Source organism: Erythranthe guttata, chromosome 13 (genome assembly GCF_056151865.1).
Source record: "Erythranthe guttata isolate IM_541 chromosome 13, IM_541, whole genome shotgun sequence".
Classification (NCBI taxonomy): domain Eukaryota; kingdom Viridiplantae; phylum Streptophyta; class Magnoliopsida; order Lamiales; family Phrymaceae; genus Erythranthe; species Erythranthe guttata.
The window spans coordinates 11132438-11151820 of NC_142545.1; the positions used below are offsets into that span (position 1 = coordinate 11132438).

At 37.9% G+C, this 19383-nt stretch overlaps 3 protein-coding genes across 3 annotated transcripts; all 3 read left to right on the plus strand.

Moving 5' to 3' along the window:
- Positions 1-7543: 7543 nt before the first annotated feature.
- Positions 7544-9433, plus strand: LOC148765892 (tetrahydroberberine oxidase-like). The gene has a single exon (XM_088811957.1). It carries the CDS (start codon positions 7605-7607, stop codon positions 9282-9284), a length of 1680 nt encoding a protein of 559 aa, XP_088668083.1. The 5' UTR covers positions 7544-7604; the 3' UTR covers positions 9285-9433.
- A 3442-nt stretch (positions 9434-12875) lies between these two features.
- Positions 12876-16652, plus strand: LOC105972499 (uncharacterized). Its single transcript, XM_088812402.1, has one exon. The coding sequence runs from the start codon at positions 12876-12878 to the stop codon at positions 16650-16652; it is 3777 nt and encodes a 1258-aa protein (XP_088668528.1).
- A 164-nt stretch (positions 16653-16816) lies between these two features.
- On the plus strand, positions 16817-17884 carry LOC148765893 (uncharacterized). The gene has a single exon (XM_088812403.1). The coding sequence runs from the start codon at positions 16817-16819 to the stop codon at positions 17882-17884; it is 1068 nt and encodes a 355-aa protein (XP_088668529.1).
- Positions 17885-19383: the final 1499 nt, after the last annotated feature.

The following is a 19383-nucleotide window of genomic DNA, read 5'->3' on the forward strand; positions in this document are numbered from 1 at the left end:
CATCAGGGGTGATTCTAATTTACCTTAAATAAATACAACCTAAAGGGGCTTTTTAATTCTGGTAAGAGGTTAATGATTCAAATTTCCATGTATTGTAAATAGGATTGAAAATCAAACTAAAATACTCACTGTTTGATTTAAAATCGACATTAAACTATATTGAGCTCAATTCACTAAAATAATGAACCAAGCTTGAACACAAATTTTCTTGTAATAAATGGGTAAACAGCATAAAACCCTCCTATGTTAAGGAAAATCTGCGTCAAACCCCTCTGTGTTTTTTTCTTGCGTAACACCCCCTTGTGTTTCATTTTACTTTGCACGGAATCCCCTTTTCCGTTAAAACTTAACACCGTTAACTATAGAGGGAATTTTATGCAAGTTTTTTATAACATAGGGAGATTTAGTGCATAATTTATACAATACAAGGGGATTTTATGCAAAATTAATTTATTCATTTAAAAATTTCACATTATTTTCTTAAATTAAGTCGAACACATTTATTCAGTTACAATATGAAAAATATAAATTTAATAGGTGTTGTGAGTATTTAAAAAAAATCAATTTTCATATGATATAATTTATTAATGTATTTAAGAATCTTGATTTTTTAAAATATATAATTATTTTATTAGAATTATCATCTATTTTTATAATTTATTATGGATTAATTATATGTGAAAATAACATAAATAATTTGAGAATTCGTTCCATCTTCCATCTCGAATATTTTTTTTTTCATATTTTAAATTAATATATGTATTCGACTTAATTTAAGAAAATAATTTAAAATTTAAGTGAATAAATTAATTTTACGTAGAACCCCCTTGTGTTGCAAAACCATGCACCAAATCCCCATATGTTATAAAAAAAAAATTGCATAAAATTCCCTCTATAGTTAACGGTGTTAACTTTTAACGGAAAAGGGAATTTCGTGCAAAGAAAAATGAAACACAAGGGGGTTTTACGCAAGAAAAAAAACACAGGGGGGTTTGGCGCAGGTTTTCCTCAACACATAAGGGTTTTATGCTGTTTACCCTTTAATAAATATACGAAAATTGGGAAGAGCTAGAGCCGGATTAGAAAAATAATAGTAAAATACGTTAAGAAACAGACTGTTACAATTTATTTCATGCAAATATTAATTATTTGTATCAAATTCAGTTTTTCGTTACTGTTGCGTGAAGTGTTGCAACAGTTCGTGAAACAGTTTGTAAAAACAGAAATGAACAAGACACAAATTTAATGTGGTTCGGATACAATTGTACCCTACATCCACGATAATATGCAAAAAAACGAATATTTACTATTTTAGTTTTACAAACACAATATTAGGACTTAAACAATAAATTAAGGACTCCCTCTTTATCTTGATGTCGTTCTTGTGCAATACTCAAAACTAGTAACTCCGATTATGTCAGCCTCTTCTCCGCTCGGTTGAACTCCCTTCAACACTGAATCCCTTCAGTTAGCCGATCGATCTCCTCCCGAGATCTATTTAAGCCCTCTCCCGAAGAACCGATCTTCTTTTCATATAGAAGAAAGCAAACTTGTGATGAACCTTGGTGTCTTCACGACAAAGACTTGAAGCCGATATATTTTCTATGAAAATCACGTATCACGATGGAACAATAAAAACGAGAGCAAATAATATTTTCTCGGTATATTTTCTCTCGATAAAAAAGCTGTAGGAGCAACAAAGAAAAGATAAATATTTTTCTCTCAAAAAAGGCACACGTAATACGTTCCTTGATACTTTCTTTTATATGTGCTTTAATCTTCCTGTATAAGAAAATAAGAAAACCATTGGATTTTCAATTAACGTACAGTAGACGAGTTTGTATAGGAAACTTAATATTTTTAAAACAGCTAACTGAGTCACGGTCGGACCGGTACAACCGGGGTTCAACCGGGTGTTTAATTTTTTTATTTATTTAATTATTTATATATATTTAAAAGTATTTATTATATTTTTAAATTATTTATATATATTTATGATTATGATCAATACTAAATATTTATCTAAAGACCATAAGTCTATTTATTAATCCATCAATAAAATTTAAAAATACACAAAAAAGTACAAATTATAGAAATTACATAAAATTTAAAAATAAATCAAATGTTGAATCATATAAGCATAAACCGTATTTGATATAACACTTCCGCCATCAACTCCCCTCTCTCACATCCTCTTCCTGTACCTTTTTTTTTCTAAATTTCCTTTCTTAATCCTCCTCCCTCCACTCGCCCACGGCACTACCACATCACTGACAATTTCCTATCAAGCTTTGGACAGACCCAGTGAAGAGGTAATCGATTTTCTATTTATCAAGGGCGACGGTTCAACCGTGGGTTTTCCGGTTCTTCATCACCTGACCTGGTTTTTAGGCATTTTTGGGTTTTTACATCCAACAGGAACGGATTTGGTGGCGGTTTGCGGTTAAATCGGTCGGACCGGCCGGTCCGGTCCGAGTTTCAAAATATTGAGGAAACTAATATAAGTATATAACCTCATTCCTTATCCTATCATAATTCCCATAACAATAAAATATTTAATTTCCATGTATAATAGGAGATCCAATTAATGACAACACCTAAACAAAACCATAAAAAAGAACTACACGATAGTAAGAGGGTGTTTGCCTAAGTTTATTTTAAACAGCTGATAAGCTCTTACGTCTGATAAGATGTTTTAAGAGCTGATAAGCTGTTACATCTTATTTTTAGAATTAAGTTTTAGAGTGTTTTACACCTTACATCTTATTTCCTATTTTTACTGATTATAAGATCTTAAATAATAGGGTAAATGGCAAATAGGCCCATGACAATGACACTTAATTAAAATAGGGACATCCAAGTTTTTTGTCTTTCAAATAAATCCACCCCATTCAAACTTATTTGCAAATAAAGAAAATTCTTTTATATATACCAAAATTACCCTCAATTCATTGAAACCCAATTTAACTCCAATTTCATGATTTACACCCCAATTTAGCTCAATTTCATCAATTAACCAATTTTAACCATAATTTCAATTTTGACCCCAACTTTGACCCGCCACCACCGGAGACCGCCGGTCGCCGCCGTTGACCGGCGGTCTCCGGCGTTGACTTTTTTTTTTTTTTTTTTTTTTTTTCTTGAAATTTTTTTCCGGTCGGTCGCCGTTGACCGCCGGGTCTCCGGCGTTGACTTTTTTTTTTTTTTTTAATTTTGTTTTGTCTTAAAAAAATATTTTAATAAATATTACTGTCTTGGCTGCTAAATTACTGTCTCCGGCAGTTATTTAACTGTCGGAGACAGTAATTTAACTGTTAATTGACTTTTTTTTTTTCTTCAAAAATATTTTAATTAATATTACTGTATTCGTTGCTAAATTAGTTATTTAACTGTCGGAGACAGTAATTTAACTGTTAATTGACTTTTTTATTCTTAAAAAAAATATTTTTAATTAATATTACTGTATTCATTGCTAAATTACTGTCTCCGGCAGTTATTTAACTGTTAATTGACTTTTTTTTTTTTTTTTTTTTTTCCTTCCAAAAAATTATTTTAATTAATATTACTGTCTTGGATGTTAAATTACTGTCTCCAACAGTAATTTAACTGTTTTAGACAATAATATTAATAATATTACTGTTCGGAAAAATAATATTCATAATATTACTGTCCCAAACAGTAATATTACTGTCTGAGACAGTGATTTAGTTGTCAAGACAGTAATATTAATTAAAATATTTTTTTTCTAAGAAAAACAATTAAAAAAAAACAAAAAGTCAACGCCGGAGACCGGCGGTCAACGGTGGTTGACCGGCCGGAAAAAAATTTCAGGAAAAAAAAAATTCAGAAAAAAATTATTTTCTGGAAAAAAAAAGTTTTGGGGGTTAATGTGATATATTTGTTTAAATCCGGGGTCAATGTTTAATATTAAGGAAGTTAAAGCATAATGGGTGGAATTGATAAGAATTATATTATAGAGGGTATTTTAGACTAAAGACATGGGGATGGACTTAATTGAGAGACTGTTTTTTTTGTGGACCAAAATGCATTTAAGTCCCATGTGGTGGGCCTTTTTGCCCTTTGCCCATTGTTTAATGGTCATCTATTTTAAGTTTTTTTTTTCTTTTTTTTTTTATGCAATGAAACATAAAATGGTAAAATAAGATTCTAATAACCATTCAATTTAAATTAGCTTTTGGGTAGATTATGCTGGATAAAAAGTAACCTTTTTAAATTTTAATCCACGAAAAACAACAATATCAAAAATATATGTTTTCTTTTTTCGAACACAACCACTCTTAATTTATTTCTTCAAAAACATGAGATTATATGGTAAAGATTCTTGTGGGAAATAGTAGAGTTGATTTTGTGAAATTTCTAATTAGTTTAGTGGTGGACAATTTATAAATTTGTAAAAAAGGAAAAATAGATAAAATAGAAAAATATATTAATTTAGTAGTGAACTAAGATATTTTGAGGGTGGAAATAGCAAGTCTAAGGATATTAGCAATAAACCCCTCAACTTAAGTTGTTGCTCCCGTGAACATATCCTTTCCCCCATAAGTTGTTGCTCCCGTGAACTTCTATATTCCGCGACTCCGGCCAACATACCACAGTGAGACAAAACAACTTATTGTTGATCTCCCATTTCAAGAACGTAAACCAACTATGAAACGAAGGGAACTCAGACCCGAGAGGAAGACCAAAAGAAGCAGATTCCAAATACCTGCCATGGCCCGACAGTTCAGCATTACATGCACAACAGTTTCAATTTGGGAAATAGTACAACACCGGCAAAAGGGATTGAGAGCAACATGTCTCTGGAAAAGAGCTGCATTAGTTAGGAGAATATCAGATATTGCCCTCCAAATATAAATCTTAACTTTCGGTTGGATTTGCAAGAATTAAACCGATTTCCAAAAGTCCTTAGAAATCCCAAAGCTCAATGCTCCTTCTAGGCCCGCTCGAGCACCAGGCTTGGACTCGCTTGAAAGAATGATTTGATAGCAAGATTTCACCGTAAATTTCCCGGATTCGGAGTAGTTCCATATAAATCTATCCCTAGCTCGGAAACTTACCGTTAGTCCATCAGTTAAGGCAGTAATGGGCACACGCTTGATTCTGTTAGTTTTAACGAAAAATTGACGAACGTGACTAAAAGTGTTGCATTTTTGAAACATGGAGACCAAATATATTTTTGATTAACATGAGGGGTCAAATATGAAATCAGTTCAAACTTGAGCGGTCAAAGTTGTAATTTTTTTGCTTAAACATTTAGAAAATACATTTTATATAAAGATAAAATATTATATAACGTAGAAATTCCAATTTATAATTTCGCCACTCTCTCTTAAGATATAAGTCCCTGGTGACAAACGGTATTAGAACTAAATAACAAGTCTAATTAAAATTTGTTTCACATCCTTTATTAAATTTATTCCAAAAATGCCCCTCTACTCACAAATTCAAAATTACAGCAAATTATAAATATACTATGATGAATTATGGTATTATTTAACATTTTTAAGTTTGCATCTATCATTTTTTTTTAATTTTTCGTGAAACAACTTTTTTTTTTCTATATTTGTTCATTATACAAAAATCTATTTTTCCCCTTTTCTACATAAAATTATAAATTATGGTTTCTTTTTTCTTTTTTTTTTTCTTTTTTATTTTCTTTTTCGTATTTTTTTCATTATATAAAATATATTTTTTTCCCCTTCTTTTCTAGATAAATTGAAAATTATGATTTTTTTAATTTTTTGCCGTGGACATCTACAGAAGCCCGTAGAAACCGTAGTAATCCGTAGTAACCCATAGACATCTAGAAACTCTAACTCCTTTCAACCCTAGCCGTCAAACACCATAGACACCCATAGACTATCATAGACATCTGTAGACATTTAAATCGAAATTTTTTAAATTTTTCCCAACAAACTCTAAATCCGATCCGCCGCCACCACCGCCACCACCACCACCGCCACTACTCTCCCTCTCCATCCCCCCATACCCAGACCCACCTTCACGATTCATCCATGTTGGTAGCAAGCAAACAACGAGCCTGCCATCACGCTAAAAAACAAAAATTAATTTTCTTTTAAAAAAAGAAGAAAAACGAAAATGGGGATGGAAGTAGTTGGGCAATTTTGGGGATTATAGAGAAGAAGAAAGGAGCACGAATTTTTCTCAAATAGTGAAATATGGGTTGAAAAACCTATTAATGAAAGATTTAAGAGGTTTTTATGTCTCCTATTAACTTTTTTTTATGTCTCCTTCTTTAGTTGAAAAAAAATAGACCAATTCAAGAGAAGATCTAAAAACGCGATGCTTGAAAACTGAAAAGTCAACAGCGTTTTATTCCATGAAAAAGGAAAGTCTTCATTCCTCAAACCCCACTCATTAATTCATACGGCAAAACACAACTTTGAATTGACAAATTCACCAACTCTTTACATAATAACATATGAGTAAATTGCATTTACTACCCCTGTGTAAATTGCATCTGCGCGATCCCCCCCTATCATAATAAAATTAGCAAAAACCCCCCTGTGCTAATTTTTAGGTTGCATACTTGACCCATTTAACTTTTAACCATTGACTAGCTGTGAAAAGACAAAATACCCAGCGAGGGTTTTGCAAAAACAAAAGACCCAGTCCTTCAATGAGTAATTTTTACAACTCAGGGACCAAATTGAATTTATGAAAACTTAAAGTGGTTAAATTGCAATTTCCAAAACTTAATTAAAGAAAAAAAAGTTCATCTTTCACGGGACCAGCCTCCACCACCACCTCCCAGATCTTCTCCGCCGCCATATTTGCTCAACAGCCCAGCACCCGCCGCCCGAGTCATCTTCGCCGCCATCTTTGCCTAATAGCCCACCACCCATCGCCCAACCCATCTCCGCCGCCATATTTGCTCAGCAATCCACCACCAACCGCCCAACCCATCTACGCCACCATCTTTGCTCAGCAGCCCACCACGGCACCACCCACCATCTCCGCCGCCATTATTTTTCAGCAGCCCACCGCCAACAGCGTACACCATCTCTGTTGCCATTCTTTTTCAACAGGAAGCATATCCACCGCCATTGCTATAAAGTTGCAGAAACACTAATTTCTTTTTGAAGATGGAGGAAATTGAAACCAATAATTTTGTTGATGTGCGAAGCTTTGCCTATTTATGTTTGGAAATCTTCCATTAATGAACATAATGAGAAGATTTATTCCAAAGAAAAAAAGACAAGAAGTCGAAGAAGACGAAGAAGAGAGGAGAGGAGAGGGGAGAGAAGGTGTAGGCTTTTGGGGGTAATTATGTCACTTCACATGCAAAACTGAAGAAAAAATCGCACAATCCGCGAGTGCGATACACGTTATGCTCCGAGGGGGGTTTTCGCCTTTGACTAATTAGTACAGGGGGGTATTTGCTAATTTTTTTATGATAGGGGGGAATCGCGCAGTTACGATTTTCACAGGGGTAGTAAATGCAATAAACTCAATAACATATATATATGTGGGTATATATAGTAGCTCTCATTCCTCTCATTCTCATTCTAATATCAATCAACACATACACATACAATATTTCATATTATTAATATTTTACAATGAACACTCAAAATTCCTTTCTTTCTATTCTTATGATCGTATCGATTATCCTTTCGTGTAATTCTTGCCACGCTCAATCGTCCCACAGTCCGCCTCAAAATGATTTTCTACAATGCCTATCCCTTCATTTGCAAAACAATACTGGAATTTCTAGTGTTGTTTATACCCCTAACGACGCTTCGTATTTATCGATTTTACTATCTTCCGTAAGAAGCCTTCGATTCAGATCAGCTTCAACACCCAGACCTCAAGTAATCGTTACCCCGTTCGAAGAATCTCAAATTCAAACAACTATCCTTTGCGCCAGAGAGAATGGCATGCAGATCAGAATTCGAAGTGGCGGCCACGACTACGAGGGTCTTTCGTATACATCTCAAGTTCCATTTGTAGTCCTCGATTTGTTTAATTTCAGCGAAGTTTCAATCGACGTTGACCAAAAAACTGCATGGGTTGGGGCAGGTGCAATCATCGGGCAGCTCTATTATCGAATCAGCCAGACAAGTAAGACGCTCGCTTTTCCGGCAGGCGCGTGCCCCACCGTCGGAGTTGGCGGTCTCTTTAGCGGTGGAGGGTACGGCCCGATGCTGAGGAAATTCGGCCTTGCCGCTGATAATATTATCGATGCTCGTATTATCGACGTTAATGGAAGGATTCTTGACAGAAAATCGATGGGAGAGGATCTTTTTTGGGCCATTAGAGGTGGCGGTGGCTCTAGCTTTGGTGTTATAACTGCATGGAAATTGAAGTTGGTTACAGTTCCGGAAACCCTAACCATATTCTCCGTTGGAAGAACACTGGAGCAGAATGCAACTCAGCTAGTTCATAAATGGCAATATATTGCTCCGAATCTTGACGAAGATATATTGCTTTCGATTTCTATTGGACCGGTGAACTCGAGTGAGACTGCTGGTGGCGGCAAAACTATTCAAGCCAACTTCAATTCGGTGTATCTCGGTGGGGTCGACAAGCTGCTGCCGTTGTTGGAACAGAGCTTTCCGGAATTGGGAGTCAGGAGAGAAGATTGCACTGAGGTGAGCTGGATGCAATCGGCACTTTTCTTCGGCGGGTATTCAATACAAGTTTCGCCGGAAGTCGTAACGAGCAGAAACCCCGAAATTAGGAGCACGCTTCCGATAACAAGGTATTACTTCAAAGCGAAACTAGACTATGTGCAGGAACCAATCTCGATCAAAGGGTTCGAAGGAATGTGGAAACTGTTGCTCGAGAGAGAAGCAAATATGGGGGAGTTGTTAGTAGTCCCGTACGGTGGAAAAATGAAGGAAATATCGGAAAGTGCGCTGCCATTCCCACACAGAGCGGGAAATCTGTACAAAATTCAACAATTGGCTTATTGGGAAGAGAGTGGAGCAGTTGCATCGGAAAGATCGATAAGTTGGTCGAGGAAACTACATGATTACATGACTCCTTACGTTTCAAAGTCTCCAAGAGCTTCGTATATGAATTATCGAGACCTCGATTTGGGAGTAAATAATTATAACGGAGGAGATGGCAAAACAACAACAAGTTATGCGCAGGCTAGCGTTTGGGGGCTCAAGTATTTCAAGAACAACTTCAAAAGGTTGGTGCAGATTAAAACTAAGGTCGATCCAACTAACTTCTTCAGAAACGAGCAGAGCATTCCGTCCCTATATTCCAAGTCGTCGTCCAAGAATAACTAACTTTAAGACGAGGGGGGTAACAATTAAGATAACTGTTCGAAATATTATTCTTTCATTTTCTTCTTATGTTCATAATTAATTAGTTGCTATATGTAACTTGTGTGTTTAGAATCCTTTTTATTTTTATTTTTTTATTCTTTCAGTTTCAATTGCATGACTCTCGATTAATGATTTAACTTAACTGCCACTGTCTATAGTCAGGCCTGTGAAGGGTAAAACTACAATCATTCAGTTAATTTATCAAACACATAAAATTACAGGCCCCAAATTAGGGTACAATAACAAAATATGAATTCCCCATAACAATAGATCTGATAAATATATCTGGCATATGCGGGTAAATTTGGTATATTAAATATTAGTTTGCTAAATATTTATTCAATTAATTAATATGGGGGTTTTCAATAATAAAGCAAAAGGAGGTGAATCTATCCTTATTATACCTAATAAGGCGGGGGATTTTCACTAATTATCCCATTTAAAATAGGGTAAATGCAGCGGTCAGCGGATATATGCACGTCCAATTTTTTTTTCAAACACCAATAAAAGGGTTCCTTATTTCAAGACCACAAGTTAATATAATTTTCTTACATTAAGATCAAATAGGACGAATATATCCTTATCCACAAATACTACCGTAATACAAACACAAAACGTACATTCCTATTTTTAATTTGTTCAAGACCAACCAAGAAAAAAAAAAGGGATAATTAGTGAAAACACATTCGGTATAATAGGGATGGATCTACCTCCTTTTCCTTTATTAGTGAAAACCCCTCAGGTTAATTAATTGGGAAATGATGAATACAGGACGACTTTTAGTAAATGTAGGATAAATGCAATGCTTGATTTTTGAAAATTAACTACTTGTCTGAAGCCTTCGCATATGTTTCAAGAACGCTCTTAATACTCTAGGCGGATCTTTGATCAGCTTTGCAAAAACTCATTGTGTCGTCTGCGAAGAGAAGATGTGAAACCCGCGGTGACCCCCGACACACCACTAGACCCGCTAAATTTCCTCTTCTTTCCTCCCGTCCAATAAGAGCGCTTAATGCCTCGGCGCAAAACAAGAAAAGATAAGGAGATAATGGATTTCCTTGGCGTAAACCTCTCTTTGGGGAAAGAGACCCAAATACTCCACTATTTAAGACAAAAGAATATGTCACGGTGGTTACACATTTCATTACCAATTCAACAAATCCTGCTTCCAGGCCCAACCTTAACACCATATTTTTCAAAAAAATCCACGAATTCGGCCGTAGGCTTTGCGCATATCTAATTTAATTGCCATATGTTCTCCAGTACTACGCTTCATGTAATGAGCAGTTTCATATGCAATCAAGATATTATCAGTGATGAGTCTCGACGAGACAAAGGCCGATTGGAATTCAAATATAATTTAATTCAGAAATGGCTTTAGGCGATTTGCAATCGTGTTTGAAGCAATCTTATAAACGACGTTGCAGAGACTGATAGGGCGAAACTGAGCCATGGTTTCGGGTCTCTAGCATTTCGGAATGAGAACAATATGTGCGTGGTTCCCCGCCGTGTGAATTTCCTTGTGGTTTAGCAACCTTAGAACAGAACCCATTCGGTAACATCCTTTCGGTGTTTCTTGAACCTCAATCTGTGTGAATTCGCTGGTCAATTCCATGTTGATATTATGCCCGACTCTTGGGACAATGGCTGTTAGAACCTCATTCAACTCAACATCTGTCGGGTTATCTGATTTAAAAATCCCCCGAAAGTACTCTAAAACATTGCTCTCTAGTTCGCCATCCTCTTCACACCATTGTCCTGCTGCGTTCTGAAGCCCTATGATTGTGTTTTTCTTTTTCATAGAAGATGCTCTAACGTGGAAGAATTTTGCTATTTTTATCCCCCTCCCTCATCCAATGGACTTTGGCTCTTTGTCTCCATGAATTAATCTTGTTACGCCGAAGCACACAATTTGGAGAACCAACTATTAAAAGTAGCAGTGCTATATAAAATACCTTTCCATTGTTTAACCTCAATACTAAATTAAAACTAGTTACAATATGAATTAACCTAGTAAAAGCTATACATTCTCAATCATTTACAATATGACTTTTGGTTTAAGCGAAGGCCACCAATCAACTTTGAGGCGCGGAATATCGCTTTCTTTAAGAAGATATTTGCCCCAACTCAATTGAGTTTGCTATATAGGTTGTTGGCAATTCCTCTCTAGGATACAACAAAGCTGGATAAATAATCAATTAGCAATAATGATTATTTATAATTCTCTCTATAGGAAAACTATAAACTGATAGAATAAAAGTTGATATACCTATTGTAGACGCATAAAATTTAAGTCAATTAAATGGCTAAATAATATATGGATTAAAGTTTGATCCAATGGCATTTGTGTGATTATACATAGCCGAGGGACTTAGATGCCAATTGAAGACTCGTATATATGCGGTCATATATATATTTTTATCAATTATATATTTTGGAATTTAATTAAATTAATTTCTAATTTAAATAAATAATTGATATGAAATATATATTGGCCAATAAGATTATTTCTTTTCTCCCAAGTTATAAAGAGATAAACATCAATTAATTATTGACCAATAGAATTGTTTCTTCTCTTCCAAGTTACAAGAGATAAATATCAATTTAAATCGGGCCAATCAAATCGCGCCACATCATCAGTAAGGCCCATCAAGAACTCTTGTTCTACCACTATAAATAGAGACCCTCCCTTCACAATTCAGACACAACTGAAAGAGCAGAAACCGTAGGAGCAAAATTCTCTCTACAACTCAAGAAGTAAGGAAGAAGAATTCGTAGGAGGTAAGATTCTCTCTCTACATTCAAAGTGTTCTTCGTCAAATTCGAGGTGTCCTTGAGCAAATTCAAGGCATTCTCCATCAAATCCAGCGTTCGATCCGAGATAACGGTGCCAAACCTTCGGATTAACGCTAATCAATTCAAGTCAAGATCATTGGAAGATTGAAGGGCCAAATCCATCAAGAATTTCAAGATCTTCAAGTCAAATTTAGTCAAAGTTCAACGTTCGATCCGAGATTCAAGTCGCAAGACCCTTGGAAAACGTTATTCAAATCCAAAATCAAATCCGGAGAAGATCAAGTCAACGACCCGACTCCGAAAATTCAAGTCAACCATATATTGTTCTAGAGAGAAGAATCAGAGGATTAAAATAGAGATTGTAACCCGCAATTTATTTATTTTAATTCAATAAAAATTATCTTTGTTCAATTTTTCTTGTTTGTTTATATTGCAGATAAGAATTTGTTGTTACAAATTTTGGCACGCCCAGTGGGACATCTCTACCTCTCATCTCTTCTCTCTCTCGAAGATCCTAGTAGCTGTTCTGCGTTCACGATGAAGGCTGCTACTTCAAATTCATCAAGCATGGGCGTGGTTACAAGGAGTATGGCTAAGAAGTTGCAGACATCCTCCGAGACTAGCTCAACGCCCCAAATCATCGAAAAAGGCTCGTCACCTCTCGTCAACATAGGTGGAGGCGTGGAAGGATCTAGAGGAGGAGCTTCATCATCCACGTCCCTTTCAGCATGAAACTACTCTGAGGTGGCTCCCGTCATGACGACACATGCTACGACCATGGAAGAGCAGATGGCGATCTTGACCAAGGCCATTGAAGGGCTAACAAAGCACATTCAAGAACAAGACTCCCAAATTGCGATGTTGCGAAACAAGGTTGACGGTAGTCACGACATGGGTAAACAAGGCGAAAATCACACCGAAGCTGAAACTTCTGCAAGGCGACATCCAATCGAAAGGGAGAAGAGCCCGGCTGAAGAATTCCAGATTTCGTCAGAGGGTTTGATTCCTATAGACCAATTGAAGGAGTTCATCATGGGGACTATCAAAGACAAATTCAATGAGGGTTCAAAACCGTCGTCAACATATACCAAGCCATACACTCTAAGAGTAGACGACTTGAAGATGCCAACTGGTTACCAACCCCCGAAATTTCAGCAATTTGATGGCAAGGGTAACCCAAAACAGCATGTGGCACACTTTGTTGAAACTTGTAACAACGCCGGGACTTTCGGAGACTATCTCGTTAAACAATTCGTCCGATCATTGAAGGGGAATGCTTTCGATTGGTATACAGACCTAGAACCGAACTCAATTGACAGTTGGAGTCAGATGGAACAAGAGTTTCTGAATCGCTTCTACAGCACCCGAAGAACAGTAAGCATGATCGAGCTCACGAACTCTCGCCAGTGGAAAGAAGAGGCCGTCATTGACTATATTAACCGTTGGAGGAATTTAAGCCTGAATTGCAAGGACCGATTGTCAGAGGCTTCAGCTATCGAGATGTGCATCCAAGGAATGCAATGGGGACTCCGATATATCCTGCAAGGGATTCAACCTAAGAGTTTTGAAGAGTTGGCCACTAGAGCGCACGACATGGAGTTGAGCATTATGGCTAGTGGAGTTGAGGGACCACCAGTTCAAGAGCCTCGACAGTTGAAAGAAAAACAGGACTTTCGGAAGGGGGGTAGAGTTTTCTCTAAAACCTCAAGCAAAGAATCTTTGGCAGTGAATGCGACCCCTATCAAATTTCAAGGAAAAGTGAACGGAAACAATGAGGAAAAACAAGATTTTTCCCAAGAAAGAAGAAGACTTACTCTAAAAGAAATGCAGGCAAGGGAATATCCATTCCTCGACACTGATGTGGCGGGAATATTTGACGATTTGCTAGGTTTAAAACTTATCGAGTTGCCTGAAATGAAGCGCCCCGAAGAAGCTAACAAGACCGATGACCCAAAATACTGCAAGTATCATCGGATGGTCGGACACCCAATTCATGATTGCTTCGTATTCAAAGATAAAGTTATGCAGCTAGCTCGCCAATGGAAGATATCACTTGAAGAGATCAGCGCCACTACAAATTTTATCGTCAGCACTTTTGAGTCCCTTGACATGACAACAACGAACGTACACGGAGGAGATGATGATTGTATCAACACCTCATGCAACGCGATAAGCGAAAAGGAGACCGTTGCTAGTGGAACGACTCCGTCTCCATATGAAGTTTGTACCGTGATTGGTAAATGCATCTCAACGATGACTTTCGCTGATGAAGATTTACTTCTTGGTTCCAAACTACACAATAGGCCATTGTTTGTTGCCGGCTACGCTCGTGAGCAGAAGGTGAATAGAATTTTAATCGACGGAGGTTCTGCAGTCAATATTTTGCCGTTGCACACTTTAAAGGAATTGGGGATCTCCACAGAGGAGCTCAAAACTAGTCGATTGATGATCCAAGGATTTAATCAAGAAGGACAAAGGGCCCTTGGTATCATAAGGATAGAGTTGTTGATGGATGATATGTTGTCCACTCCACTGTTCCATGTCATTGACGCAAGAACCTCATATCGCATGCTTCTCGGGCGACCTTGGATACATGAGAATAATGTGGTTCCTTCTTCTTGGCACCAATGTTTCAAGTATTGTCGAGACGGAGTAGTTAAAATAATACTCGCCGATGATAAACCGTTCACCGAGGCAGAAGCCCACTTTGCCGATGCTAAATACTATCTTGATGATGAGAAGACGGTAAAGGCCAAAGAAATTCTACCAGTTGAAGAACCAAAGCGAAGAAATAATCAAGACAATGCTCCTTTAGCGTGTGAGGCTTTGAAAGATTTGATGTTTCCCCTAACACCAATTGACGAGAAGCGATCAACTTCTCAACCACCTAAAGGATTTGTTCATCCCACAGAAGGAACCCAAGAGGAATGCGAAGAATTCTCCGAGTCTCAAATGACAAAATGTTTTGGCCCAAATGCTTATAAACTCTTAGTGAAAGCTGGTTTCAACCCACGTGAGGATTCTACGCTTGGAAGGCTTCCTGCCGAAGTTGTTGGCGAAAAGGTGCATGGCCTCAATACTACTCAGATAATGTTGAAAGAAAAGGGACATGCTATTCAAAGTCCTAGAGTTGGTCTTGGATTTGTTCCACAAAAGCCAATTCGTATTGCTATCAATAGAGCTACCAGTAATTACATAATCGAAGACGAATTCTCATCAACAGACGATTTTCTTGAAAGTGGAACAAAAGTGAGAAGGAAATCCGTCTTTGATAGGCTTACACCATCTATCTTCGATAGACTTGCGCCATCCGTCTTTGATAGACTTGGACCACTTAGAGAGTGGGGGCATAAGAAAGGCGACAAACGAGGGTTTGATGGACTTACGCCATCCGTTTTCGATAGGCTTGGACCACTTAGAAAGTGGGGGCATAACAGAAGCAACAAGCAAGAGTTGGGTGTCTCTAATACTAAAATCACCAAAGCACGAAGGATTCGAAGTTCGATTCCATCTCGCATGAAACAGCGTACTTATTTGACCATATCATGTGGTAAAGAGTTGAAGGCTAAAATACGAACTGTCGTCTTTACAAAAATCCAAGACGACGAGGAAGATGACAGAGAAAGTGTGGCATCATCGTATCATATCACTTTAAGTGAAATAGACGTGATTGAGGAGGAAGACGCTGAAATTGCTCCACCCGAGCTTGAAGAAGGAGTCAAAGCCACCATCGATGAGTTAAAGGAAATTAATTTAGGAGATGCGGAGAATCCTCGACCAATCTACATTAGCGCTTTACTGGCTGTCAACGAAGAGGAGACTTATATTGAATTGTTGCACGAGTTCAAGGATATGTTTGCATGGTCTTATAAAGAAATGCCCGGATTGGACCCAAAAGTGGCAATACATCATCTCTCCGTGAAGAAAGGAGCTCGCCCTGTAAAGCAAGGCCAACGTAGATTTAGACCTGAATTAGTCCCTGCAATTGAGGCTGAAGTGAATAAACTTATTGATGTTGGTTTCATTCGAGAAGTCAAGTACCCAACATGGATTTCAAGTATTGTCCCTGTCAGAAAGAAGAATGGACAAATTCGTGTATGTGTTGACTTTAGAGATTTGAACGAAGCATGCCCTAAGGACGACTTTCCAATACCAATAGCCGAACTAATGATTGATGTTACTACGGGCCACGAAGCATTATCATTTATGGATGGGTCATCAGGATACAATCAAATACGAATGGCGCCGAGAGACGAAGAACTAACAGCCTTTCGCACTCCTAAGGGCATCTATTGCTATAAAGTGATGCCATTTGGCTTGAAAAATGCCGGTGCTACATACCAAAGAGCCATGCAGAAGATATTTGATGACATGCTCCATAAAGATGTTGAATGTTATGTGGATGACTTGGTAGTTAAATCCAAAAGAAGGGAAGATCATCTCCAAAATTTGAGAAAAGTCTTCGAGCGCTTGAGAAGGTACCAATTGAAGATGCATTTGGTGTTACTTCGGCGAAGTTTCTTGGATTCGTAGTTCGTCACCGAGGCATAGAAATCGAACAAGCCAAGATTGATGCAATTTTAAAGATTCGCGAGCCTAGGAACATTCATGAGCTCAAAAGTTTGCAAGGAAAGTTGGCATACCTAAGAAGGTTCATTTCAAACTTAGCCGGTCGATGTCAACCATTCAGCCGACTCATGAAGAAAAATGTTCCCTTTGAATGGGATGAAGCTTGCACTAGTGCCTTTGAAAGTATAAAATCGTATTTAACAAAGCCTCCTGTGTTGATTGCACCAGTGCCCGGACGATCGTTAATACTCTATATTGCTGCTCAAGATCGATCTGTCGGGGCTTTACTAGCCCAGGAGAATGATGATGGAAAAGAGAGCGCCTTATACTACTTGAGTAGAACAATGACACCAAATGAATTGAACTACTCACCAATCGAAAAGACATGCTTAGCGCTCATTTTTGCAATTCAAAAGTTGAAGCATTATTTTCAAGCACATGTTGTCCGTCTGATCTCAAGGATGAATCCTCTAAAGTATGTCATGTCAAAACCCATCCTATCCGACAGACTCGCAAGGTGGTACCTGCAATTGCAGCAGTTTGACATAACATATATTCCACAAAAGGCTGTGAAAGGGCAAATCCTAGCCGATTTCTTGGCAGATCATCCTATCCCTGCAGAGTGGGAGTTATCCGATGATCTACCCGATGAAGATGTTCTTATGATTGAAGCTAGTCCTCCTTGGAAAATGTACTTTGATGGAGCTTCTCACAGAGAAGGAGCGGGCGCCGGAGTAGTATTTGTCACATCCAACGGCGAAGTGTTGCCTCACTCTTTTACCTTAACCCAAAATTGCTCTAACAATGTTGCTGAATATCAAGCTCTTATCCTTGGGCTAGAAATGGCAGTTGATATAAAGCAACTAAATTTGGAGGTATATGGAGACTCCAAGTTGGTGATCAATCAGATACTCGGATCATACGAAGTTAAGAAGCTCGATTTACTCCCTTATGTCGATTATGCTAAAAGACTTATCGGATACCTTGGTGGTGTGACGATAGAACATGTGCCTAGAAATGATAACAAACAAGCGGATGCATTGGCAAAACTTGCTTCTACTTTATCCATGCCCGAAGACGGAGCTCGTATATCAATTTTCAAGAGGTGGGTCGTACCACCAATCTTTGAATATGAAGAAGTTAAAGAAGATGAAACTCGAGTGGTTCACGTGTTTGAAATCGAAAAAGAAGATTGACGTCAATCCTTTGTGGATTACTTGAAGTACGAGAAGTTGCCTAATGATCCACGTCAAAGAGTTGATATTCGACGTCGTGCGGCTCGTTTCATCTACTACAAAGAAACACTTTACAGACGTTCATTTGATGGAGTTTTCTTGAGATGTTTAGGTGATGACGAAGCTATTCAAGCCATAGAAGAAGCTCACTCCGGAATTTGCGGCGCCCATCAGTCAGGACCCAAGTTACATTTCCGAATAAAAAGAATGGGCTATTATTGGCCATCTATGGTGAAGGACTGCATGGAATATGCCCAAAAATGCCAACCTTGCCAATTTCATGCAAACTTTATTCATCAACCGCCGGAGCCATTGCACCCTACTGTTGCCTCATGGCCCTTTGATGCTTGGGGTTTGGATGTAGTTGGATCTATGACAAAGTCTTCCGCTGGACATCTCTATATCTTGGCAGCAACAGACTACTTTTCCAAATGGGCTGAAGCAGTGCCTCTTCGAGAAGTAAAGAAGGAGAACGTTGCTGATTTCATCCGCATCAACATCATCTACCGTTACGGAGTTCCTCGATATGTGATCACAGACAATGGAAAACCGTTCTGCAACGGCGTGATAGATAAACTTTGTGAAAAGTTTGGCTTCAAGCAAAGAAAGTCTTCAATGTACAACGCTGCCGCTAATGGACTCGCCGAGGCCTTCAACAAGACTTTATGTAATTTGCTGAAGAAAGTGATCGCCAAGTCAAAACGCGATTGGCACGAAAGGATGGGAGAAGCTTTATGGGCCTATAGAACAACGTATAGAACACCTACTCAAGCCACTCCATATGCGTTGGTGTACGGTGTGGAAGCAGTCTTGCCTCTTGAAAAACAAATTCCATCATTGAGGATTGCTATACAAGAAGAACTCACTCAAGGAGAAAATGCCCATTTACGTCTTGCAGAATTGGAAGCTCTTGACGAGAAAAGATTAGAGGCACAACAAAGTATTGAATGCTACCAAGCTCGTCTTTCTAGGGCGTTTAACAAGAAGGTGCGGCCAAGATCGTTTCAAGTTGGAGATTTGGTACTTGCCGTAAGGAGGCCCATCATCGTCACTCATAAAACGGGAAATAAGTTTACTTCAAAGTGGGACGGTCCTTATGTCGTCAAAGAAGCATACACAAATGGAGCGTACAAGTTGGTTGCCGAAGATGGTTTAAGAATTGGTCCGATAAATGGAAAGTTCTTGAAGCGGTACTATGCATGAAGCGGATGAGAAGGCTCCTGGCCCGCATGAGTTGAAACTGTGCACGGCTATAAAAAAAAAAAAAAAAAAAAAAAAAAAAAAAAAAAAAAATCTATCTCTTTTTTTTTTCTTTTTGAACTACGTTATGACTTGATCCCATTCGGGGTACGTAGGCAGCTTAGATATTCTCTAAGTTCAGTCCTTCCCTAAAAAAAAAAAAAATCTATCTTTTTTCTTTGAACTACGTTATGACTTGATCCCATTCGGGGTACGTAGGC

Coding starts and splice junctions, on each gene's coding strand:
- LOC148765892 (XM_088811957.1), top strand. CDS start 7,605: ATGAACACTCAAAATTCCTTTCTTTCTATTCTTATGATCGTATCGATT.
- LOC105972499 (XM_088812402.1), top strand. CDS start 12,876: ATGACGACACATGCTACGACCATGGAAGAGCAGATGGCGATCTTGACC.
- LOC148765893 (XM_088812403.1), top strand. CDS start 16,817: ATGAAGAAAAATGTTCCCTTTGAATGGGATGAAGCTTGCACTAGTGCC.